The sequence below is a fragment of the Electrona antarctica genome (genome assembly GCF_951216825.1).
Source record: "Electrona antarctica genome assembly, chromosome: 10".
In the NCBI taxonomy this organism is placed as follows: domain Eukaryota; kingdom Metazoa; phylum Chordata; class Actinopteri; order Myctophiformes; family Myctophidae; genus Electrona; species Electrona antarctica.
The window spans coordinates 25,716,794-25,742,507 of NC_136791.1; the positions used below are offsets into that span (position 1 = coordinate 25,716,794).

A 25,714-nucleotide genomic window follows, 5' to 3' on the forward strand; every position below is an offset into this window, starting at 1 on the left:
AAACCAGAAGTACCACACCAGTGCCTTAGTTTTTGTGTTCATTTACAGGTCCATTCGTTGAAATGTAAATGTTACATTTCAACAGTAAAACAGTAAAAGTTTTTCATGATTTTGGAGGATTTCAAAAACAATTGAAAATCATGAAAAAACGACATGTCATGGTTTCGGAAAACAGACTATAGTCTAAGTGTATATTTGTACCGTACGTCTCTAAATGTTCTGATTAATTGAAAATGGTGGACCCTATTGTAAACAAGTGTAGCCTAATGCTTTATTAGGTCCACAGTTAACAGTTTTCGTATGGAGTTGTGCTTGAAATGGGAGAACGGGGTAAGATGAACCACTTTTTGCTTAAGTTGTCCTGGAAGCAAGGCAAAATGAGATGGCAGTAAAATCTAATGATCTACCCATATTTCAGGATGTCTTCTATCAATTGAAATGATGAGTAAGCATCTATGACAAAGGGCCATGACAATATGACCTTTTTTTAAAAAGTGGTCATGTGGCTCAATTTGCCCCAGGTAAGGGGTAAGTTGATCCAAGTCGAGGGGTAAGTTGAACCACATGATATTTTAATGTTAAAAGCTTAAACTTGAACAGATAATGTATTCACTTATCGATAATAATATAATAACAGTTTTCCCTTTTGCAAATTTGTCTTATTTATTTGTTTATTTATTATTTAAACAATATTAAGACAATTAAATAAAGTTTGTTATTTAGAACCTTAACTTCTCTTAAATGAGTATGTACATGCAAATTAAAGGTCATTCAGTATAATTTGAGTAGCAAAGAATTAATACAAAAAATATGAATAGTGATTCCCATTGACTCAATTTACCCCCGGACATTGGTTCATTTTACCCCAGCCACCATTTTAGAAAACAATGACTAGAATAACCTACTTCAGACAATTTATTTGCTAAATGATTCACATGGTTCTATCCATTGGCAAATCATCAACGTCTATGATATTACATTTTAGACCTAGGTACATTTTACTTTGTATAACAGTCATTTTACATGATGTGTCGAAATTTTACTTTGTTTAAAACTGTTTTTTGTGTAAAAGAATGTTTTCTACTTTCCCCATGTGCTTCCCAACTTCACAGCCAGGTGTAAATGATGGATGCTCATTGCTTACTAGATTTAATGTCACATGGCAACACAGTTTTCTAGTTTTCTAAATAAAGGGGGTGGTTCAACTTACCCGCTGGCTCATCTTACCCCGTTCTCCCCTACTGTAAATCTGCAAACTGTTACTTCAATCAATCAGTCTTAGAAGTTAGAAGTAGAATACCTCCGACTGTACAGAATGCACCACATGAGGCCGGCGGTAACAGGTCATCTCGCTCCGGAATTTCGAATAGTGAAGACGGCTCGCCCCAAGCCATGGATAGCTCGCCCCCAAAGCGTGGATATCTCGCCCCACCGCGTGGATATCTCGCCCCAAAGCACGGATATCTCGCCCCATGTTTATTTTACCTTATTTCTCATATTAGAACATTTATAATCAATGTTGTTTGCCAAAGGAGAACATTTAGAACCAGTTTGTTGTTGTTGTTGGTCAAATGAAAATGATGCATGGATAATGAATGGCTCACCCCCCTCCATTGTTCTGGAAATTCCATTCTGGAAAGGTGTTCCATTCCTCCATTGTTACTGAAATTAGTTGTTGTTGTTGTTGTACTATTCTGCTATGTCTGCCTAAAAGTACAGTAGCCTACTTGAAATTCCATTCTGGAAAGGTGTTCCATTCCTCCATTACTGAAATTAGTTGTTGTTGTTGTTGTACTATTCTATGTCTGCCTAAAAGTACAGTACTTGTTAGAGTTAAAGATTTAGCTGGGGACCTGGAGTCTGTGAAATCTTTCGCAGACTTACAGCGCCACCAACAGGTGGATTTTTGAAAATGACACAAATCATGAAGGCAGCATGCAATTTACGTGGAATCTTTCACAGACTTTCATACTAGGCTGAGGAATATATCCCACCCTTTTCACATTGGCCAGTTACAGCGCCACCAACATACTTTACCTCCTTCTCTCTCTCTCTCTCTCTCTGTTTAAAAGTACAGGAAAAATCTCAAAGTACAGGTAAAAATATAGTACAGGTAAAAAAATCTCTCTCTCTCTCTGTTTAAAAGTAGGCTACTATTGTGAATCAGTGGACCATGACAGCTTAAACACAACTCATCTTTACTTTCAAAACTCAGAGTCATAATAACAACGGCAAAGCAACATCATCACACAGATTGTATGTTGCATGTCAAGACTGAATAGTCGATCCCAGATAATCCCCCCAATCATCACAAAGGCAACACAGGAATATGCAAGCGCAGCACAATCAAACAGCTGTCAGTGAGACATAACAGCTACATGTCAAAATCTCTCTCTGTTTAAAAGCACAGGTAAAAATCTCTCTCTCTCTGCTGTTACCTCGAAAATACAACGGTTTTACAGGGCGACTTGTCCGGACTTTTGGGGGTGACTTCTCCGGACTTAGGGGGCGACTTCTCAGGGCTTTGGGGCGACTGATCTTCCCGTTGGGGCGACCAATCTTCGCCGCTTGGGGCGAGTTGGAAAGGGGCGAGCCGTCTCGTATTCCCGGCCGGCGGCCCTCACCATCACTTAATGCGACCCGCAAGTTAAAGTTAAAGTTAAGTTAAAACATTACTTTTCAGGATTCCAATTAAAAAATATAGCAAAACATTATTCAGGATTTCAATTAAAATATAGAAAAAAAAATAGCTGATCTACAAGCTAAATTAAAACGTTACATTTCAGGAATCCAATTCAAAAATAGCAAAACATTATTCAGGATTTCAATTCAAATATAGCAAAAAATAGCTGATCTACAATCAGAGCTTGTAGATCGGCTATTTTTGCCCACGACAGCAATAGGCCTATGCAATGTGGCCCTCTGGAGTGAATGTGGAAATATAGTGGCCCTCTCCCTCTCTCAAAGTTGCCCACCCATGGCCTGCCCTGGTCATTTATAGGCCTGGTCAGGTAATGATCCCTGCTGTAATTGTATGCTTTTGCCAACAGATGGTGCTCTTGTCCAAATGATGCATACGCCTATATACCCATGCTGCTGTAGCCTACTCATGAATCACATGCAGCCACAAGTTTCAAAGAGGCAGGCAGAGGCAGGCCTAAACCAGTCTAGTCAGTTTACCTCCAAAACTGTCAGATCTCAATAAAAACGAATTACAGGTTAGTGCATACTACTAAAAAAATATTCTACAGTAGGAGTGTAAAGCGATACCTATATGGCCTACATATTGGTCGCATTGTGTGGAGGCTGTCAAAAAGCCACTTGACGACAATGGTGTCAAAAGGGTTTAATTTGTTTGCCTACTGCAGATTCAGATTGATATGCTGTTTACCATTCGCTTGTTAATAATTAGCCTATTCCTTTATCTGCACGGCGTAATGAGAGAAAACGGCGTTTTCTGATAGGAAATGGTGCCACGGTGACTCTGACAGGGGCTCGTGACTTTTGACAACCGTCTTTTTTGTTCGCAACTTCGCGGCTATCTTCTCGGCTAGTGTATAAATGATGTATTAGTATAGTACTGGTGTCAATTAAGGCTAGAATCAGATACTTTGCTTATTAAGCTATATTATTTCAATCTGGAAAACGTGTGCCATGCGCATGCATGGGCCAGCCAGCTAGTTATTAAAAAATAAAATCATAAAGCTTCCTGCAGCAGCAACAACAACAACAACAACAACAACAAAACAGGATTACATTATATTATGTTTGAATTGATGGCTTTCAAATCGGAATAATTTAGTGGAACTGTTGATTATATTACTGTTGGTTTTCACTTTTTGTGAAATAGGCTATATAGCATGTGTATTGTCTGAACTAAATGTACACAAACCACGAGGAAATAAATTAACACACCTGATGGAATTATAAATTGTCATTAAAACATTATTTAAAAAACGTATTAGACTTAGGCCTATAATTACTTATGAGTAATTTGAATAATGATATCACATGTGTGAATAATCGAATGCAATAGTTTTTACATGTTACATTTAATAACAACAAGGGAGCACTGTTTTTTCCCCTCATGCATGGCACATTTGAGTTTAACAGTTTAACCGAGTAGCCTATAAACTGTGTGTAAATTGATTGCGAGATTCGAATGAATAATCATATTCGATGGGTTTAAAATGTCAGACTATCTGGTGGTGACTGCTGCTATACATGGGCAACAGAAAATGTGCCACAATATATTCATTTCACTGATCACATATAATGCCTAATTTGCATAAACATATAATTGCAGAAAACCTGTAATACAAAAATTCTTAGTCTTAATGTAAGAAATCAACTGGAGAAGTTTGTGGTAGCATTAGTTCACTTTTTTTTACCCTATATTTGTAGTGTCTCACCTTAAAGCCAAGGCAACAGTTGCGGAACATCAGCTGAAGTAGTATAGCCTAAAGATGTTTTCGAACAATTATTTATAGACAATTAGAATCCATTGGGACTGCGTTTGTGGGGGCGGGGTATTTTTATTTTATTTTTTATTTATTTTATTTTTTACACCACTTTGGTTTAAAACAGATGCAGACAAAACAAATGTGAATCGCGTTTTTTGTTTTTAAATTAACATTATTTTCGCCCTTATCATTTGGCCAACAAGGTGCATTTACTGGAGCCTTTCAAATGCTATATAAGGTGGTCATATTTCATTCTTACATGAACGCTGCATGTGGCTGGCTATATACAGCACTCAATTTGATGACGTCTGGTTCATATAGTTTCGCCATAATACGGCAGACTATACCACCACCAAAAACGAGGATATAGCGAATATTTCACTCATTAAATAGAATACACGGGCATGGATTTATTTTGTATATAGTTTCAGTCAGATGCGTGCACATAAAAGTGGATTTGGTTTGTATCCGATTATTTCTAAGGTCACTGCTGCATGAGGAATAATACCAATAGACTATATACAGTCTAATAAAATACAGCAGACGAGGGAAAAAAGGTGTAAGCAATTCCAATTATTTTATGGGGCCGCGCGCCATAACAAAAATATTGCCCCGAATATGGTCATCATAGGATATTCCAACTTGTTCAAAAGTTGTCATAAGTCGTCCGAGGTAGGATATAGCCTAGAAGATATAGACTATAAGTATAACGAAGGAGCCAAATACAATATTAATGTTAAAGTAATATTAAAGTATAGGCTATATAGACGTATAGAATGTTGTCATGAAACATTAAGTAGTAATTCTATGCTGTAATTCTATGTCCTCATATTTAGGCTACAGACATCTCCAATAAATAACCTATAACGGTAATAGGGGTTGGTGTTCTTCTTATCTGTTATCTCCAATCTCCATCAATTCGTTGGAACAATGCTATCATCCCTCACCCTGCATGGGCTGTGCGCGGGTATCATCGAGTTTAATATACTTACATTGTCAGCGGTAATGGGCTATAATGTAAATATATCTTTTTGTCAGATCTTTGAAACAATGATTTCCACCGGTATGCGACGCATCATTAATAGCAGCACAATACGATCTTAATAGAGTGTGGCTGCTTTGTGTCCTCCGAGAGAGAGGGACGCGCATGCAAAGCAAGTCGACTCTCTTCTATATGTCCTCCAATCAGGGCGCCGTCTCACTCAACGCTATCCAATGGGAGATATGCAGGCTGCAGGTGGCTGTGGCTGTTATCAGTGCATCCTAGCTTCACTCACGCCACCACACACACAGCAGCTCCAGTCAATTTACGAAGAAAGCCGACCCTTATGGTCACCATCAAAAGCACTAAAAAAAACACATCATCAGATCGTCCGACTTCCGAGTGGATTCCTCCCTGCTGCTGCTGCTGCGTGGACGCACGCACCCTGCAGCGATCATCTCTCGGGCTCTCGGGCTGACGCACTCAAACGGAGACACTTTTCTTTTTTTGATCAAACGCAACACTTTCCCAAGAGAGAAGTTGATCCCTATACAGTTTCTCTCAACTTCGGGGCATTTTAACTGCGCTACTTTCACGGGATATTAAAAAAAAGAAGTGCTGCCTTGCTGCGTCCAGTGGTTCGCCTGTAGCGAGAATATATTTGTTTTTTATTTTATTTTATTTTTCTGCTTTTTTTTTTCTTTCTTTTTTTATCACATATCTGGTGGTCCATGCACACAAATGTTAGCTGTTGGGCAGATGGATGCTAACCGGCAGAGTGCTTTCGTCCTGGGCAGTACACCGCTGGCAGCATTGCACAACATGACCGAGATGAAGGCGTCCCTGTTCCCGTACACGCTGGGACAGAACCCCGGCATGGGCTTCAAGGCGCCGTCCTTCACCAACCTAAACGCACACTTGTCACAACTCCCCCTCGGGACGCCCCACGGAATTACCGACATCCTGGGGAGATGTCCTATCACGCACGCCGGCCAGCTCCTGTCGGGCTTCCCCCGGATAAACGGTCTGACGGCCGCCACCGCCGCGGGGATGTACTTCAACCCGGCCGCCGTTTCGCGGTATACCGCCAAGCCCCTCTCGGAGCTGCCGGGTAGGGCGCCCATTTTCTGGCCGGGAGTAATGCAAAGTTCTCCGTGGAGGGACCCGAGAATGTCCTGTCCATGTAAGTTAGGAGCTAAAGTGTTCACTCTTCTCTTGTCTCTCTCTGTCTAGAATGTCCCGTCTGGGCTGGGTTGGTGTGGCTTGTGTATTGTGCAATGTTTTTTTGGAGAGGAACAAGATGTGTGATAGATTTAGCCTATACTTTTGTCTTGTTTTGTGCACTGACAGACAGGCAAATAGCTTTGCATTGTTGTCTTCCTTGGTGGTTAGTTTAAATTCAATATGCAATCGTCGGAGTTATATATAGGTCTGAAACTTTAAAAAAAAAAAAAACTCGGATAACACCGTGTATAGTTCTGAGAAATGGTTTAACATTAAACATAGCTGTTTCGACAAGGTTACCGACCGCATTAACATGCATACACGAACTGCTAAGCTGCTGCTGCCGTCTAAAGTGCTAATTGTTTACACAGCCCATGATAACAACCACCATTTTGTGTCTTATTTTCTATAGCTCAAGGAAACATAATGCTGGACAAGGACGGCAAGAAGAAGCATTCCAGGCCCACGTTCTCAGGGCAGCAGATTTTTGCACTGGAGAAAACTTTTGAGCAGACAAAATACCTAGCCGGCCCGGAGAGAGCACGGCTGGCCTACTCTTTAGGAATGACCGAGAGTCAAGTCAAGGTACGTGTCGTCTTGTAGGCTGTACACCGTCCGTCAAACTGTGTTACTAACGTTTTATTTAGAAGTTAATATTATAGTAAAATATTTGTATTTTATCTGAACCGACTCTACTGTCCTTTTACTTTAGCCTATTTAACTTTAGCCTATATACACACTTTTGTTTTACACTCTTATATTTATTTTAGACAACCCCAAACAAGACTATTGTGCTTATTATTATCACAAATTATTATTATTATTATTATTATTATTAGCACAAATAATAATTAATTATTACATTAATTATTATTAATAATAATTATATGATTGTTTTTATTATGTATTATGTTTATTGTTATTATTATTATTCCTTCCGGGAGTCCAAACTATACGCAATTAGATCATCACCCTTACACAGTGTATGGACAATATGTCGTTGTAGCACCGGTTGCATTTTTGCTGCAAGTTTATTCAGAGTGGAAATAACTGTGGAATAACTTCAATCAGATTTTATTGTCACTTCCACAATATACACTGGCCTGCATGGGCATACAGCCATGATACAGGGGATCAAAATACCGACCGCTCTCCACAACTCATGATGCTTCACATTTAAAAACAATAGGGCCTATACACATATTAAAGAGAGAGGCAAAGCACTTTTAAAAACATGAATGCTATTACTTGCTGCTATAGTGATATTATTTGAGCTGTTGTTTCAACACATCTAACCAAGCTCTCTCTCTCTCACAAACAAACAGGTGTGGTTCCAGAACAGGCGGACCAAGTGGCGCAAGAGGCACGCGGCGGAGATGGCCACGGCCAAGAAGAAGCACGACTCGGAGACGGAGAAGATGAAGGAGAGCTCGGACATTGACGAGGACGACGACGAGTACAACAAGCCGCTGGACCCCAACTCGGACGACGAGAAAATCACGAGACTCCTAAAAAAGCACAAGGCCACGTCGTCGAACTTGGGCCTGATCAGCCCGTGCAGCAACAGCTCGGACACGTTGTGATGATGGAGAGAGAGAAACAACAAAAACAAACAACAAAGCCACCTTTTACACAGACTTTTCTCTCTGACTGAATGAACGCTTCTAAAGCTTAACTTAACCAGGGTATCATTTGTCCTAAAGGCGAGACATCAAGGCGCTGATGATGGTGGGAGGTGGATGATGGTGGGACCGTGGGAGGAGAGGAATTAACGGTTTGTGTTGTAGCCTAAAGACAAAGAGAAAAAAAAAAGAATAATAATAATAATGTAAGTGAGATGTATATATATTTTTTACTGAGTAAGTTATGTTGTTTCAACCGATGTATAAACAAACAAGACGTGGCAGCCCTTCTTCTCGCAATCCTGACGCGCTTATGCCCTCTGTCTCTCTCGATATAGCCTATACAACTGCTTAATTGTTTTTGTTTCGTTTGGTTATTATTGCAGAATAATGTTGCCCAATTTCCCCCCCTCAACGTTTTACAGTTCTAAAATTCAAAATACCCGGCACACAATGTATAGATATACAAAAAAATGTTGTAAATAGTAGCCTCTATACTGCAAAAGAAAATCTGTTTTAACGACATCATCCCACACACACTTTTCCTTTAGGCCTGTAATTCACACGCAAGGACTTTATGTTTTTACCTCATCAGACCGAAATAGAAAAACTGGACCATCGTTTTGGGGAAAAAAAGAGTATTATTGCTTCCGTCAAGGATATAGGAAGAAAAAAAACCTTTGTATTATGAATAAATTATTTAACAAGCCTTTTGTTTTATTATGGGTTTTGTTTGAATGTAATAGGGTTTGTGTTAATTTAAAGAAAGGCGGTCAGTTTATTTATCGCCACCAACTGGATGTTTATCGCCAGTCTAGGCCCGCATATTGCCTATATTTCTCGAAGAAATGCATGGTGAAGGAGTCCTTGCTGTCATTTTAGAAGCTTTGTAAAGGAATCATGTTTTGGAAATCACGGAAGCCTCTGAGCCGCAACTATAAAACATTTGATCAGGTTTTTACGTGAAGCTTTTGTTTTAGTTTTAAGTTGACCAAGCCTAACTTACACATCAAGTATACTGGATGAAGAGGATCCCGTTGTCAGCTCTGAAGGGATTTAACACGTTTAAGAAGCCTATAGTAATACATCTGTCTCCCGAATTACTTACATGATCTGGCCGAATTCAACGTGTTTTTAAAGGCAGTATTTTGTGACAAATTAAATGGATGTTGATCGGAAGTAAAATTTAATGTTATATGAAACACCTGCTCACGCTCCACAGTGGGAGAAAAGAGTGCGCCCCCTCTGTCGCGTTACGGAACTGTAGATGTGGGACTATAATGTATAACCATAATATGCCATCAATGTAAATGTAACATTAGGCTACACATCGTTGTAATTCGGATATTTAACATTTTCAAATGAAACTATCACAACTAGCTCCATTATAACGCATTGACAAATATTAGTGTATACTGTCTAAACCATATCATTTTAAGGCTGTCGACATTAAACCTCGATTGGCCTGCATGGATGAAAAACATTACATTTGACAAGAATGAAGGGAATGGTGTTGTTGGTATATGATGCATTTATATAGTGGACGTCAGGTTTCAACATTATTGGCAAACATGACGATGATATACAAACACTTCGCCAACCACTATCTTTGGTCGGGAAAATATATTATAGGCTTTAGGCAAGTATATTTGTTGCCAATTAAGTCACTGAAATGTAGCCTATAGACTATTCATTTCTATTCTTCATGGGCCTAGACTGAAGAAAACATGTGCAATTTGTATGCGGTTAAAAACACACCTGACCATATAAAGAGATAATTTTATTTTGAAACATATAGGCCTATATTAGAGGAAGGATGTTTGGTCCTACGAAAATGTTTAGGTGGTGTTTTTATTTAATTCATGTAGCCGCGTATAGGCAATGTTACTCTATTGAACAAATTAATTAATTACGCTGTAGCCTATGGGGCTATTAGGTTATATGTCGCTATAATTCTGGGCTCTAGGCTACTTACTCAGGCTGTGTTGTGGAAGTCATCTCAATTGCTTGTACATGGCAGTTACAAATTGAACTGCATATCAGGGCACATAAAACGCTTCAAATAGGCATCATCATAGTCAGACTACCTCTTAATACGAAGGCTGAGCATAGATCTGTCGCTGAGGGATGCTGCTGCTCTGCATGGCCCGGTATGCTAATTGATAGATCTAATCAACAATATATAATACTCAAGGAAAGACAAACAACCCAAGCGAGTTCTTAATGGTTTTATTGCTCGAGAACTGCATAACCAACAGTAGAGGCCTGCACGCCGCTCAAACGGGTAGAATAAAATCTCTATTTGCTTTTTATAAGAGGAGTGAATAAAACTGCGGCTTGTCCTATATCACATGACCAGCGGAAAAACAAGCATTTTTTTCTTTTCTTCTTATGCCTATATCACACGGTCAAGAAAGACAACATAAATTCTGCTTGCTGCGGGGCAGGCACAAAATCATTTCCACTTGCAGTGATTTAGATGGAAAAATCAAGGATCAATCTGACCGTTTCTAACGGCTTCACACATAGTCCGTGACGTGTGAACTGAACTCTGTAGTGTAGTAAATTAAATCAATAAAAACAAATGGCGTTTCATCAACAGCATGCTCTCCATAATCGCCGTTTAATGCTCATAACAACGAGCGGAGAGCGAATTATTTGCAACGTCGCAGCAATCAAAAAGGCTGTCGAAGGCTACATGTAGAACACAATTAAAAAGCAATTCTCCCTGGTCTTTTCGCGCATTTAGCGTTCTCCGTTTACAATTGATAAAATCAACATCACCCTTTATCCATTGGACATAAAGTATGTCATGTTAAACTCTTAGACACTTCATTTCTGTGTACAATACTTGGCACCATAATGCAGTAACAAAAATATAGACAAAAAAAAAGTTTACATTTTTAAGGATACCCATATAAGTCAGATAAGCCTATCTAAAAAATATCACATTCAGAACCATAATATTATCACATAGAAATAAGTTAGAGTACGAATAGTAATGAAATAATGTGTGAGACTGCTATAATAATATCATATATATACTTGCATGGTCTATGGCACTGCTTAAAACATTCTTGGAGAGGTTATAAATCACATTGGGCTGAAAAGATTCTCTTTTTTCTCCTCTCTTGTAATTACTATTCAAAGGTCACTGTGGCTGTATAGGAACACCCAGACAGTCACTCTGTCTCCATGCACTTCAGCATTAGAACAATTTTGGTAAAGAATTATAAATTAGCTCTCTTTTAAAAAGTACAGTATATAAAATGACTCAACAAACCGATGTCATGGCATGGCAGTGTGTATACACAACAAACGACTAAAATCAAAAAAGGAATTAAAAAAGTAATATTATACTGTTGGAACTAACTGAAATACGTCCTATCTAATCTAACAAAGGGGACCACAAAGTTTGGTCGGAAAATAATTAAAAAAGACCGTCACTAAAAACAAAACAAAACAAACTATGTTATAGCCTACTGTCCCATGTACAAATAAATCTCTAACAATATAGATTACACAACTTTTTTTGCATTGCACTTTTCATTCTTTGTGTTTTGTTTTGTTTAAACATCTTACATTGAAGAGTATAGCATCTATATGTCGAGGCATATTATACCTAAAAAGTTGCAAAATGTGGTTATCGTCTAAAAGTCATGTAGAGCATAGCTATAGGCCTACTGATTTCAATTAGAGTTTTGGCAACAAACAAGGCTGTGACATGGAGGGAGGGAGAGGGAGAGAGAGTGTGTGTGTGTTGTCCGTCCTTTTTTCTTCTTCTGGGGAATGGGGTTGCGTGGCAACGTTGAGGTCAGTGATGTGTATCTTGTCTGGAGAAAAGGGGGCTTCTCGGCAGCCATGTAGTCCACATTCTCAGCAAGGAAAGGGTCTTGTGGAGAGAACGATTGCCTTTTTTTTGTTTTCTTTTTTTTGTATGGATGGAGGCTGTCGGAACAACTGGTCAGCACTGCTGAAAAGTTTGCGTATGGTTCTTGTGTGTGTGTGTGTGTGTGTGTGTGTGCGTGTGCGCGTGTGCATGTTTGTGCATTGGTGTCCTGCATGGTTCTTTCTCCCATGTGTTTTCACAGAGGCTCTTCATGGTATATCTGCTCCCCTCTTTGGCACCACTTCCCTGACAACATATACAGAAACAAAGGGGTTTATTCCAAAAATGCTATTTATATCCATTCTGGTATAGAATTACAATGCATAGATTACCTGTTGTGTGCATGCGCTGCAGTCTAAAAAAATATATACACTTTTATCTTTTGTAAAGATAAAAGCTTCCCAAAACAGTGGACCCATTTTTCGGTCGTGGACCCATTTTCATGCATGGGTCGCGAGTAAACATCTTCTTTCCACCCCATTAAAAACAAAAAAAAATATTTCACTAGTTTCCACACATGTCAAACATCTAAAATCATTTTCATTTTCAAAAGTCAAAGCATTTGCATATACTGTACGTTCAAAAATGTGCTATTTTCTCTATAGTTCGGGTCCCTGGGAGACGTCACATTTGGTGTCTCGAGCTAAAAAGTTTGGGAACCATTCTTCTAAAAAAATCTTCTAAAAAAAACATCCCTATAGTTCATATAATGCAACCATATTGCAATCACTGCACTTTACTTGGCAATGTGGACTATATATTTTTTTCCTTTCTTTTTTTAAAGCCCCCCTTTACTATGCCAATAATTATAATAAAATAAAATTAATATTTACCACGATATCACTGCACCACACAACAGTTGTGCTTATTTGCATTAGGTTTACCTGCCCCCGGTGCTATTCGGAAGGACAGGAAGACAGGCTGGCAGGGGGGGGGGGGGGAGGAGGAGGGGGAAGAGAGACAAATGAGTTAGCAACAAGCTAACTGGGTCTCACATACACACACAACAAGCTGGGGCAATAATGGCACAGTGAGAACATACAAGTTGAAGGCCTTATTAATTAATGCGCTTTGGGCAAGTGCATGCAAGCCGATATACTCAGCGGTGGAAAAGGTACCCTATTGTGCCGAATATGAGACGACTCCGATTATAAGACGACCCCCATTTTACAAGACTCATTTGTGGAAAAAGAACATTGAATGTCAAATAGTCTAGTCCCCGATTATAATACGACCCCATGTTTTTAGCATATTTCCATTGGGGGAAAAAACGTAGTCTTATAAATATTCAGGCCAATATAGACTCGCATGTTTTACTTAAGTGAAAGTATCAATACTGCAATGCAGAACTACTCTGTTACGAGTAAAAGTCTTGATTTCAAAATGCACTTGAGTAAAAGTACAAAAGAATTTGGCACCAAAAATGAATTTAAGTACCTAAAGTACTCACTATGCAGAATGTCCCATTTCAAGTTTTCAAATGTATAACAATGTTTTGAAAATAGCAAGTGGTTAATGTTTGTTTTGAAATGTTAATCAAAATCTACAAAGTAACTAATTACTAAAGTTTTCAAATAAATGTAGTGGAGTAAAAGTATACCATTTGGATCTGAGATGTAGTGGAGTAGAAGTAAAAGTATTGGAATACTCAAGTAAAGTACATGTATCTCAACATTGTACTTAAGTACAGCATTTAAGTAAATTATGTACTTAGTTACTTTCCACCACTGCTTATAATATAGATGTGCGAGTCATGTCAAGTGCACATGCACACTATTTGGGAGTGAGAATATATTGCGCACACACGCACACGTTCATGCATGCATGCGTGCATGCACACTTTGTGTCTCCGACCTATAAGTAAAATCCTCTGTTATTTATTTACAACTCGGAGTGTAAAATCTAACCAAATGTACCCGTATATAGTATAGGCCAGGGGACCTAAAAGGGTCCATTTGGTTACATTTGTATACGTTCCGTGTTCAATAATGTACACTCAGGATCATACCGTGTATATATACACACACAGACAGGTTAAACTCACATACCGGCGGAATAGGAGCGTGCGTTTTCTTTTCCTCCCACATGCTAACAACATTGGACTTATTTTTTTTCTTTTTAAACATAGCCAACTGTGATTTTAGCAGCAATGTGTGGGGTGGGGATGGCATGGTGGAGCTGCCTGCAGTGTCTTAGTGTTGCCCCGGGGTCACCTCACAGACACACACTACCGTCCACTGCACACTAGGTAATGATGAAAGACCTGCAGGGCCTTTGGCCTCCGGCGCAGCCTTAAGGCGCCTCTCTTTCAGCCAACCGGGGCGGGGACACCCTCGCGTCTGACACCGTCGACTGGAGCGACTGTGTTAAACACTCTCAATACAGTCAGTCAGCATGACAGAACCCCCCCCCCCCCCCCCCAGCCCTCCAACTCTGCAGGGCTCCTCAGCCCCTGGACGTTTAGGCCAGTGGTTCCCAAAGTGGGGTCCAGGGACCCCTAGGGGTCCTAATTATCATGCTAAATGATAATTAGGAACCAAATGGCCCCTTATGGGTCTGTAACTCAGAGAGTCTGTACCTCAGAGAGTTACAGACTCTAACAGGTCAATTTGGTTCCATTTTGTACACTCCGAGTTAAATTAACTTTGATTGTACAATATACATTGGGGTCCCAGAGATAGAAATGCCATTAAATGAGGGACCGTAGCCTAATTCAGGTCAAACCGGGGGCCCTTGAAATGAAAATCACTGCTAGAGCCGTAAAAATGGCATATACTTTCAAATGGGGGTCCGCAGGCTATCGAGTATAATTTTGGGGGTCCTTGACATGAAAAAGTTTGGGAACCCCTGGTTTAGGTCACATATGTGACACATTCACACTGCAAAGTGTTAAACTTAATAAATGCAACCAAGGTCCATTATTAGTTATAGATAGCACCCTCTCTGAGTTAACACATAGATTAGCACTGAGGATTTTATTGTGTAGTTAAAACTTTACGTCAAAACTACAAAAATAATCATTTTTTGTATATTTTTAGGGAGTGTTTCACTTAATAAAAGGGAAGTTTAGCTAATATTCACTTAAATCCCATATGGCACAGCCATCATTGCGTGGGCACCACACCTAAACATCAACTAAGTGAATAAAGAAACACACACACATATACAGCCAACGAACATCCAACGAAGCACATGCACAGGGAAACACAGACACGTGCACAGGGAAACACACAGACACGTGCACAGGGAAACACACAGACACGTGCACAGGGAAACACACAGACACGTGCACAGGGAAACACACAGACACGTGCACAGGGAAACACACAGACACGTGCACAGGGAAACACATGCACAGACGCGTGCACGGGGAAACACACAGATATACAGTGAACTGGGCCGAGGCCGTTACCTTGTGGTCTCCCATGCAGACGTTGGGCCCTATGTTATCATAGACTATAGACTTCTCTTCATTGTCAGGCTGTGGAAAGACAATCACAATTTCAGTACCGTTCTGAGACACACATTTATCCCCAGTGCAAGTGATATATACTTGTTAAAACAGTGTAACTCTATGAATGGTAAAAAAACGTAAAAACAAAAATACGACATGTTTTCTAACATAGTGTCGACAAATAGACATATCGCTCTGTGAGAGCATCACTCAGTGTATTCGCCTTAGCCGAGCTAACTGATGAAGGGGAATCGTAATGTGCTCTCAAATGTGTTCCCGTGGTCTATGGATACCACCGGAGGAGCTTTACAACCACAGCAATACATGAAGTTATATGAACATTGTCAGTAGCTACAGTTCTATGTCTCTATGCTCAGCTGCACACCGACAACAGCAGATCTACAAGCTCACAACATGTCACAACGCAACACGTTGTGAGCCTGTAGATTGGCTATTTTCAGCACATGACAATGTGAAATCGTTGAGCGATGACATCGGGGTAGATTTACACATGCAGGCTGTTTATCGATTCACAGTTATCGTTTCCAAAAAGTTCCCATTTGTGCGAACACTATAAGCATTCGCCCTCTGTTGACATCGCCAAACAATTCCCACAGCTACACCACCAGTTCCCATCTGTCCAATCCACTGCTCCTAAAGTCTCTGCACCTCAGAATTTGTAAGAAGATTATTGAGAGGATGGCCGTTTGATGCAGCATCTCGTTTTAGAGTGGGTCCTATACACATCAGTAAAACATGATTACATACAATACAGATACACAATTTGTATACAAATACACATACAGTAGGTGAAACATTACATACAGTACAAATATACAATACACAGTACCATTAGCTTGCTCACCATCTCCCACCCACACCCCCAGTTCTCAACTCATTTAACAAATACAAATGGAGAACACTGCAGTACTATGACCCGTATCAAAGTTAGAAATAGACGTACATGCAAGCAGCATTAAAAGCATGAACAGGTTGATCCGAGATGTGAATACAGGGAACTCCTGAAGCGGCCAAGAGAGTTAATAGATCTATATGTGAGTACGGAAGATTGTTCCAGTCAGATGGAGCTTTGTAATGGTCCAACTTCAGAAAATATTCTTTTGGGAAAAGTAAAGTAGGGATGTTGTGTATGTTTAAGTGGATATGGAGATGTATATAGTCCCCGCAGCGACAGCAAGATTCATCTCTATCCTCACCCTCAGAGTGTCCCTCTGTCTCTGTCCTCACCCTCAGAGTGTCCCTCTGTCTCTGTCCTCACCCTCAGAGAGTGTCCCTCTGTCTCTGTCCGACGTCTTTCTCCGTATACTCAGGTTCAAACTGATACGGAACAACAGTGGCACCATTGTAAGCCATTCATTGTCCCATTGTTGTTCCTCAAAAGAATCATACTGACATTGCTCAGAATTCGTAAGTATAGCTGATTTGCAATTAGCAAAAAAGAAAAGTGTAATGTACTATGTTTATATTCAGTACCCCCACCTCCTGTAACTATGCTATGGCAAGTTACCCAATAGCAAAGACACAGAGTGAGTTTTAATATTGGTCATTTTTAGAATTGTTTTTCTTCTTTTTTAAAGTGAAAACAAATCTGAGGACAAACTCGACTTTTACACTGTAAAATCTTCAGTGCTCAGTTAACCAACCACCTTTTGCACACTTTAAACTTTCAAAGTTACAAATGGATGGATTGGAACTGATGATTCTACTGTGTATCCACTATCCTGGGGTTCCAATATGTTGTAATACAGTGGTTCCAGGTGGTAACCAAATGGACCCTTATAGATCTTTAACTCTTGAGTGTAAAATGAAACCGAATGGACCATTTGGTTTCATTTGACACTCAAGAGTTAAATTATTGTTAAACATCTGGATTACTTAAATTAATTTACAAGAAGTCTACGGAATTAGAGACTGTAGAAGAAATATTATTTTGATCAAAGTTTGCCCGTTATCTCTCATATGGTACCAACAGCAATACAGCATGGAATTGTGGACATATTCTTTAGTGTTGGGTCTGAGAGGCTAAATGTCATCATATGGTGGTTCCGTGGCTCAAATGCAGAATAAATAATGGGCCTCGACATGAAAAGGTTTGAAAACCACTGCTGTAAGTGGTTGAACACATTGACACCGGGGCAGATCAGCAGTGGGGACAGCCACTGGTTAAAAACCACTGCTGTAAGTGGTTGAACACAACGACACCGGGGCAGATCAGCAGTGGGGACAGCCACTGGTTAAAAACCACTGCTGTAAGTGGTTGAACACAATGACACCGGGGCAGATCAGCAGTGGGGACAGCCACTGGTTAAAAACCACTGCTGTAAGTGGTTGAACACAACGACACCGGGGCACATCAGCAGTGGGGACAGCCACTGGTTAAGAACCACTGGAGTCAACTTGCAGCATGCAGCCACATTAAAATTGAAGATGTAATTTGTCTGGGGGACAATTTATTCATAAATCTGCCTGTTGTAATCATGTTGCATAAATATATAATGACGCCGTTTTGAATAAGGGCATTGTCATGTGCGAACGCGCCGCAAAGCGGGCCAGGCCTTTATGGAGGCGCTATAACGCTAAATCTCCATACAATGAAAGTGTTATCACGATGTCATGAAAAGCTGTGCCGGCGTTGCATGTGATTTATTTATGCACAACAGAAGCATCCGATGGATTAAATCAGCTCTCAAGCTTGATTTATACTTGGTTGCGCATGCGTCGGTGTCGTGAATACCGAAAATAGCCAATATGCAAGATTGCAATATTATATAATACGCATAACAGATATTTCCGCACACCTGATTCCAACTAGGAAGACAGGATTGTGTGTTTTGCTTTGAATATTTTGAGCAATGCAGTCAACAGTAATGAAGTGAGGTTGGTGGCAGGGTGGCAGGGGCAATGTACAAAGAGTTACTGTCAAGCCAAAACCTTGTATCTCCAGATTTAAAATGTGTATGTTTTCTTTTCATAAATGAACTAGAGTAGGAATTGGCCTACGTGGAACAATGCAAGTTAGAAATGCATGCCCCACCTAGTTATTATGTCTGTGTCCCTTTTATGCACATGTATGGAGTCTATGCAGATGTCAAAACGACATTGTGATGGCAGTACAGGCCAGCTCCATATATGGAGATCTAGGGGTGATCAGGTGTGATCAATTGGCCGATTTGGGCCCTGTCCAGAGCCTCTAGAGCGGTGCCCGTTGGAGTCTATGCAAGATGTTAGAATGATGTCAGAACAGGCCAGCTCCATATATGGAGATATAGAGGTGATCAGGTCCAGGTCCCGGGCAGAGGCTTTTGTGCTGGTTCTGGACAACCGGCTATCCGACCGACTCGACACCGGGCACTGCATTCCCTGTGGGGGTGTGGAACGCGTGTGTTATATAGATAGAAACTATAGTGGAAATCCACTGGTTCTTTTTCCCATTTCCGGGAAAGAAACCTTTTTGTACATAGGAGGTTTCCACCTGACACCGACAGTATTCTCCGGGTGTTCAGAATACACTCCACAATGTAATCCAAAGTGCCTATTCGGAGAACATTATGTTTCAATATCACTTTCAGCAAACAAAGGAAGTGTTACCGACTGAGACATGGATCTGGAGAGAAGAGTATAAATCATACCACTCTGGTTGAACTAAAGACTTTTTAAACAGCCAGGCCCCGCTCAACCTATACACACCTATATGTACACACAGACTGTCACAGATACACACACACACGGCCATCGACACCACACATTCACCATTCACTCGCTCACGCACGCACACAGAGAGAGACACGCACACGCTTTTGTGCAAGAGTCTCCACGCGGGGTGGAGAGCTGTCAGCTGTGACTAGGTGAGCCGTGGCTGTCGCCGCTTCAGAAGGGAAAGAGATAGAGCGCCTGAGAATGAACCATAAAGTGAAATCCAAATTAACTTCAAACCAATCCGCCAGTCGAAGAGGGTCAATGCCGCGCTGGCATGCTTTCGCTAGCGGGATACCCCCCCCCCACACACACACACACACATCGCGCTACCTTTTACTAGCGAGCCACGCACCGGCAGACCCCGCCATTTGTCTGGCGAGATACACACGCCTCCCCCAACACACACACACACGAGCCGCTGCCTCCCAAAGCCCGGAGATACATTCATCAAACACACACTGGATAATTTACAAAGGCAGCATAAAATTGTGGATTTTCGGCCTGCATAATCTTTAGACAGATAAACAAATTACCCGGGGCCCCTCCGGCAGAGACGGAGCGCTCGCTCGGCTAAACATTCATTACCGACGCTCCCGGGGCCGGCGCCGCGCGCCACAGCCAACGGGCAACCTTTGCCGTGTTAGGGCTCGGCAAGCAGAAAATAACATGATGGCGAGTTAACCGACCGTGCCATGATAGATGATGCCACACGCTGGGGCTGTTTACAGGCCCATGTCCCAGCAATCTGGAATACTGAGAGCTGCTGAGTGAGTGCGCGCGCACGCTCACATGCGCATGTGTGTGCGTGTGTGTGCGTGCGTGGCCAGTGAATCATCAGCCAATCTGTGATATTAGGAGACTGCCCAGTTCCCGTATATTACAAGCAATTAGCTGGTAATTGAGAAAAACTGCAAACAGTGGCCCCCCCGCTAAAGTGGATGTGTGTGCATGTGCATTTTGGGGGTAACGTTTGCGATGAACTGACTGTCTGTCACACGGAAATGTGTGACTCTGTACAGCCAGTTGCTTCCAACGTTGGCAATGTGATGAACTGAAGGTCACTTGCTCTGGCAGTTCAGCGCAAAGAAGAGCATCACCCTGAAAATATCGATGTAATTAATTATTATGGATCGTCATAATCATTCTCAAATACCCTCACACCGCCAACGTGATGGCTTGTATTGGCAGCGCTTGCCTTCTGACTGACTTTTAAATTCAGAGTGTGGAGAAGGAAGGAACATCCGCACACTTGTTTTAGACTTACTTTATTTATTTGGCAAAAAGCCGCAACCTTTTGACCGCTAGTCAAAAATATTGAAATTCAGAGTGTGACCATTATAGCAGTGGTTTTCAACCTTTTTGTGGCCACACTATTGTGGTAGTAAAATACAAATGGGATAAGGGGTATAGCATGGCGAAAATCGGGCCCCAAATCTCTGTATTGGGAAAAGTTCTGAGAAAGTAAAGAAAATAAAACATATTCACTTTTTTGTTGCAGACAGCAATAATGTTTGCCACAAAATCCAGAGGCACACCATAGTCTGACGGCCCAGCGTTGGGGGGACCAACCACTGCACCGTGCTATATATATGAGCTGCTGCAAAGTTTAAAACCCGCTTGTGATGCGTCAGTCGCCGAGAAGAAAGAGCAGGAAGGAATTTCTCATTGGCGGCGAGACAAAAGAAAGACAAACTTCCTGTGCAGCCACCCCACTGTGACTGTGTACCGACTGTTGTGCTGTACAATACAGTACTCCCCCCCCCCCCCCCACCCCCACCACCAACCTCTCCCACTTGAAAGCTGCTGTTGTCCAATGCACGTAGAAGCCACAGTCTCCATAACAACTTAACAAGCCCTATATAATTTGCTGAACGATAAATAGCTCATCTACTACAACAAGCTCACTGTGACGCTTGCAGTGATGCTACCTTTTGCTATTTTTGGCGACATTTTGACGACCCAAATATGGAGCGCAGGTTGAAAGTGTTTGATGATGATCCAAGTAACGACTAGTGCCGGAGTCTTTGGTGGCAAAACATTTGTTAATTTCAAAGATAATAACCGAGAGTGTACGCCTGTGCGGTTCCATTTGTACACTCTCAGAGTTGGAGACCCGTAAAGGTCCATTTGGAACACCCTCAAGGAACACAGAGGGTCCCTGGACCGCACTTTGAGAACCACTGCTCTAAATGTGCTAGGAATTGGTGTGTGAAATGTCCCTCTTGGAGTGTGTGCGTGTTTGCGTGTGTGCGTGTTCGACATGGCTGCATAGCTCCAATAAGGGCTGAGAAAACGTTTGCAGGGCTGTAAAGCAGATCTTCACATAATCCAGCAAACAAAGTAGGGGTATTAAGAATGAACAGACTGCAGCACAGACTGTAGGAGGAGGATGGGAAAGATGAGAGAGAGAGAGGGCGAGTAAGCGGTAGATGGCAGATTGGTAGGGGGGTTTAGAATGGTACAATGGGTTTTGGATTTGACTCTGGGCCTAGCTCTGAGCCCGCCTGCAGCAATGGGACCAGAGAGAGAGAGAGAGAAAGAGATGGAGGTGGGTGGGTGGGTGGGGGGGCAGTAGAGGAGAGGAGAATAGAAGAGTTGACAGAGGGAGAAAGAGTAGAAGAGAGAGAGAGAGAGAGAGAGATCCATGGCTTTATGAAGATGACAGGGTCCAGTGGAAGTGCTGGGATAGATATAGTGTCTGTGTGGACCGTGGCTTAGAAAACGAGTGAATATTCACAGCCACCCAGCCACTCATCCCACCATCTGCGAGCTGACAGAGGGGTGGAACATGAAACATGTATCTGTAGGAGAATGCGTTGGTTCAATGAGGGGGAAAAAAAGGATTCTTGTTTCGGTCGCAAACCTCTTCATTTATCGGAGGGGAAGGTTTCGCCGAGCGTTGCGCGCTCTTATGTTATAGAGACGCACAATCACAACCTTGAGTGAGCTTCCCAGTACGAACACGGCCTTTTGCTCACTGCTCAGTCTTCACCGGGGAGGGCAGACATTGGGATTGTATGGTATTATACTGAATGCCTTGCTCATATGCCTGTGGCTGAGAGTTGGGAGCGCGTCATCACTCACTCACTCCCAATCTTCCGCCGTAGTCTGAAAACCCATCTCTTAGTTCAGACTCCATCTTGGCCCGTAGCACTTGCCCTAGCCTCGACGACCTACAGGCGTAAGCATAGGCTCAATTTATGTAACTTAAATAGCACTTTATATGTTGACATAGCACTCTATAGTGTATACGCATAGTTTCATTATATAGATATTCCACTGTTAGATTCTTAGCTTACGTATGATTCATGACTATTTTATGTATTTGATGTATTACCATGGTTTTTGTTATTGCCAACTGTAAATCGCTCTGGATTAAGAGTGTCTACTGAATGACTAAATTGAAAATTGTAAATTGTCATCGCGGTCGCATCCCATCTCGTCCCGCGCAGGACCGCTGTTGTGAACGAAAGCTCCCACTTGTGAAGACTGCAGTGCCAAAAAGGAGATAGGAGAACCTCACTCAGTTATTCTGATTATGATTTTTTATTGTGTTGTTGAAAATAGCCAAACTAGCAGATCTACAAGCTCACAAAGCATTGCAGTGCGGTGGCCTGTGAGTTTGTAGATCAGCTATTTATTTGGCCCCTGAAGCTGGTGTATGTGTAAACCATGGATTAAAGCAAAAGTAAAATCTCACGACTGAAAAATGTTGCTAGGCCAAGTCCACTCCTAATACCGCTTCTGACCGAGGCTAAGTCAGTCAATTTATTTTTTAATTTGTTTTTTCATGTCATGTGAAAGCAGGAATCATAGCTTCAAATTGACATATTGGTTGTTCAGTTTGACCCACCAGTTTTGGAGATATATGGCTTATAGAGTAATGTCTCTCAGAAAACAGCAAGTTAAGAAAACAGGCTTGAAAAGGTTCACTTCTGTGGACTCTAACATGTCACCTAGCTACATGTTCAAGCATTTATTTACATGTCGATTTCAGCTCTGACATTTATTTCAGACATGCTCTAGTATGAGCTCTAGTCGTCTTGTGCTCTAGTCGCGCTGCGACGTGTTGTAAGCTTGTACTTATTTTCGGCACAGGACACCCTTCCCATAGAAGGCGTGCTGACTTCTATGGAATCCAAAATGACTGAAATCGGTCGTGGCGACTGAGAATCCACTGAATCCATGTGGTGTGTAAAGTCACCTTTAAAACCAGGTCTCTAGCGGAGGCGGACATCAGGATGCGGTCGCACCAGGCGGGACACCGGGTGTTCATGTACTCCTTGCCCTGATTGCTGTCCTCGCTGTAGGGATAACTGGAAGGACACAAGACAACAACAAGGCTCATTAATCAGCTGAAGAAATTAATACAAAAAATAAAAACACGTGTGCGCGCGTGCGCTGGCTAAACAGACATACATAGGGACATACATAGAGACAGAGACACGCACGGCCACGCTGCTCAACAGTGCCACTTTAGGTCACCCAGCGGTATTGCAGCTGTCCATGCTCAAACAGACATACATACATACATAGGGACACACAGCTGTTCATTGGAGCGGTTAGGCACCGCTCAAAATAAATATATTGTGCTTTTTTAATGTTTTTTTTGTGGCTTTTGCCTTTATTTTGTATTTTTTTATAGAGGGACAGATAGTAGGCTGACAGGAAATGGGGATAGAGATGGGGGGGTGACATGTAGTAAAGGCCATCGGGATCGGGAGTCGAACCCGCGGCACACTGCCAGACTGGATTGCCAGCCAAGGTGCCTGGACCACTGAGCCATGGCCCAGGCCATATATTGTGCTTTTAAAGCCATAACATTAGGTCAATAAATAAAATTAAATGGACAATTAAAATGCCAGAAAACTAATATAAAACTGGCTTAGGGACAATGATAAATGTCGCCTCCTGCCATGTGCGTCTTCTCAGAAACAGAGTGATCAAAATGTTTTTTTTAGAGAGAGAGAGAGAAACAGGAGGTCCATTAGTATAACCAATCATCTGGCTAATCTCTTGAATCAACACACATGGTTGGCTCAATCAAAGCAATCCTTCTCTGCCAACTGTACAGGTTTTGTGTGTGTGTGTGTGTGTGTGTGTGTGTGTGTGTGTGTGTGTGAGTGAGAGAGAGAGAGAGACAGAAGGACAGAACGAGAGAGAGAACGAGATATAGAAATAAACGGATAGAGAGAGACAGTCAAGTTTTTCCCCCATATGTATAGCCACATCTCTTACACCATCATCAAAAAGAGATTAGGTGTCGCGGCAAATGGCCAAGAGAGATTGTATCTGGGAAACAGCAGGGAACAATCGCATGATTTAACCCTTTTAGACCTGAGGAACAGTTTTCTATGTCAAGGACCCCCATAATTCTGTATTTGGCCGCGGACCCCCCACCCCCATCTAAAAATATGTTGTGCGAGGGACCTCCCCAGAAGCAAAGATTTGAGTTAAAAATGTTCGCTCTGAAAGAATATATATTCAAAGATTTGCACTCACTTTGCACAATTTTTCAAAAAATAGCAGATCTACAAGCTCGTAGATCTGCTAGCATAATGCTTTAAAAACAAAACAAAAGGGGTTCCCGCCCTGAATGATTTAAGCGGCGCGGGGGGGCGCATGAGCCCGCCATGGGAGCCATCGAGCCGATACAGATTTACATTGTTGAGAATTCAATTTGCCCCTCCGGCTCATCAAACTGCATCAGATTTACACGCCCACCAATCCAATTTGTTTGTCGGCGCTCATCAGGGTAACGTGTGCCGGGGCTTCACATACTGTAATACCCCGATCCAATTTGCTCCTCCAGTTGCCACGCGTGCTAACCGTAGCGTAGCACATGACACAACACGCCTCCATCTTCGCTCCGGCACGCGGTGATATTCCTAACGATAAAATAAACACAGAAACTCTGCATTCTATTCATCACAGTTGCCAAGACCCCCCCCCCACCCCCACCCGCAGCCCCCTCCCGATAGCTTAATTGGACTTTGTGCCAGCGCAGTGTACATTGGGTAATTGTCTGATTGTTGTAGCCCGTGTGTTCATATCAAACTGTACCCAAACAAAAGGCCATATACTCCTGATCCAGCTACACAGTCAGTGTAAATCTAACTCTTGAGAAAAATGTAAATGTAACCAAATGGACCTGTAAAGGTGCGTGCAGACTTCAATTTAAATATTCGCCTCGGTTCGTCCCGTATGTGCTGCGGGCAGGTCGCGCCATGTCCGTTCGCGGCCCCGGCGCAACTTCTCGTCTTTGCATGGAATTAGCATGTAATCGCTGCTGCTCTAACCATCCAAGTCTGAACGCAGCTTTAGAGACCATTTTGTGACATTTGTGTGCTATCCGAGTTACAA

General features: G+C 41.8%; 2 protein-coding genes across 4 annotated transcripts in view; one reads left to right on the top strand and one right to left on the bottom strand.

The window, feature by feature from the left end:
- Window positions 1-6,186: 6,186 nt before the first annotated feature.
- Window positions 6,187-8,252, top strand: nkx6.2 (NK6 homeobox 2; the record flags this gene model as incomplete). The annotated part of the gene is made up of 3 exons (XM_079512542.1): window positions 6,187-6,628; window positions 7,082-7,254; window positions 7,995-8,252. 3 exons carry the CDS (start codon window positions 6,187-6,189, stop codon window positions 8,250-8,252), a joined length of 873 nt encoding a protein of 290 aa, XP_079368668.1.
- A 2,252-nt stretch (window positions 8,253-10,504) lies between these two features.
- inpp5a (inositol polyphosphate-5-phosphatase A) overlaps window positions 10,505-25,714 on the bottom strand; it is a 244,203-nt gene continuing 228,993 nt past the window's right edge. Inside the window, exons 14-17 of one of the 3 annotated variants that reach the window (XM_079511579.1) lie at window positions 23,556-23,667; window positions 15,593-15,661; window positions 13,065-13,101; window positions 10,505-12,426 (exon numbers count right to left, since the gene is read on the bottom strand). In XM_079511579.1, the coding sequence (XP_079367705.1) occupies window positions 12,377-12,426; window positions 13,065-13,101; window positions 15,593-15,661; window positions 23,556-23,667 (268 nt within the window). In that variant the 3' untranslated portion in view covers window positions 10,505-12,376. Of the gene's footprint in view, window positions 12,431-13,013; window positions 13,102-15,592; window positions 15,662-23,555; window positions 23,668-25,714 lie in introns of all 3 variants that reach the window. The other 2 variants (XM_079511580.1, XM_079511581.1) reach the window with 2 other exon arrangements.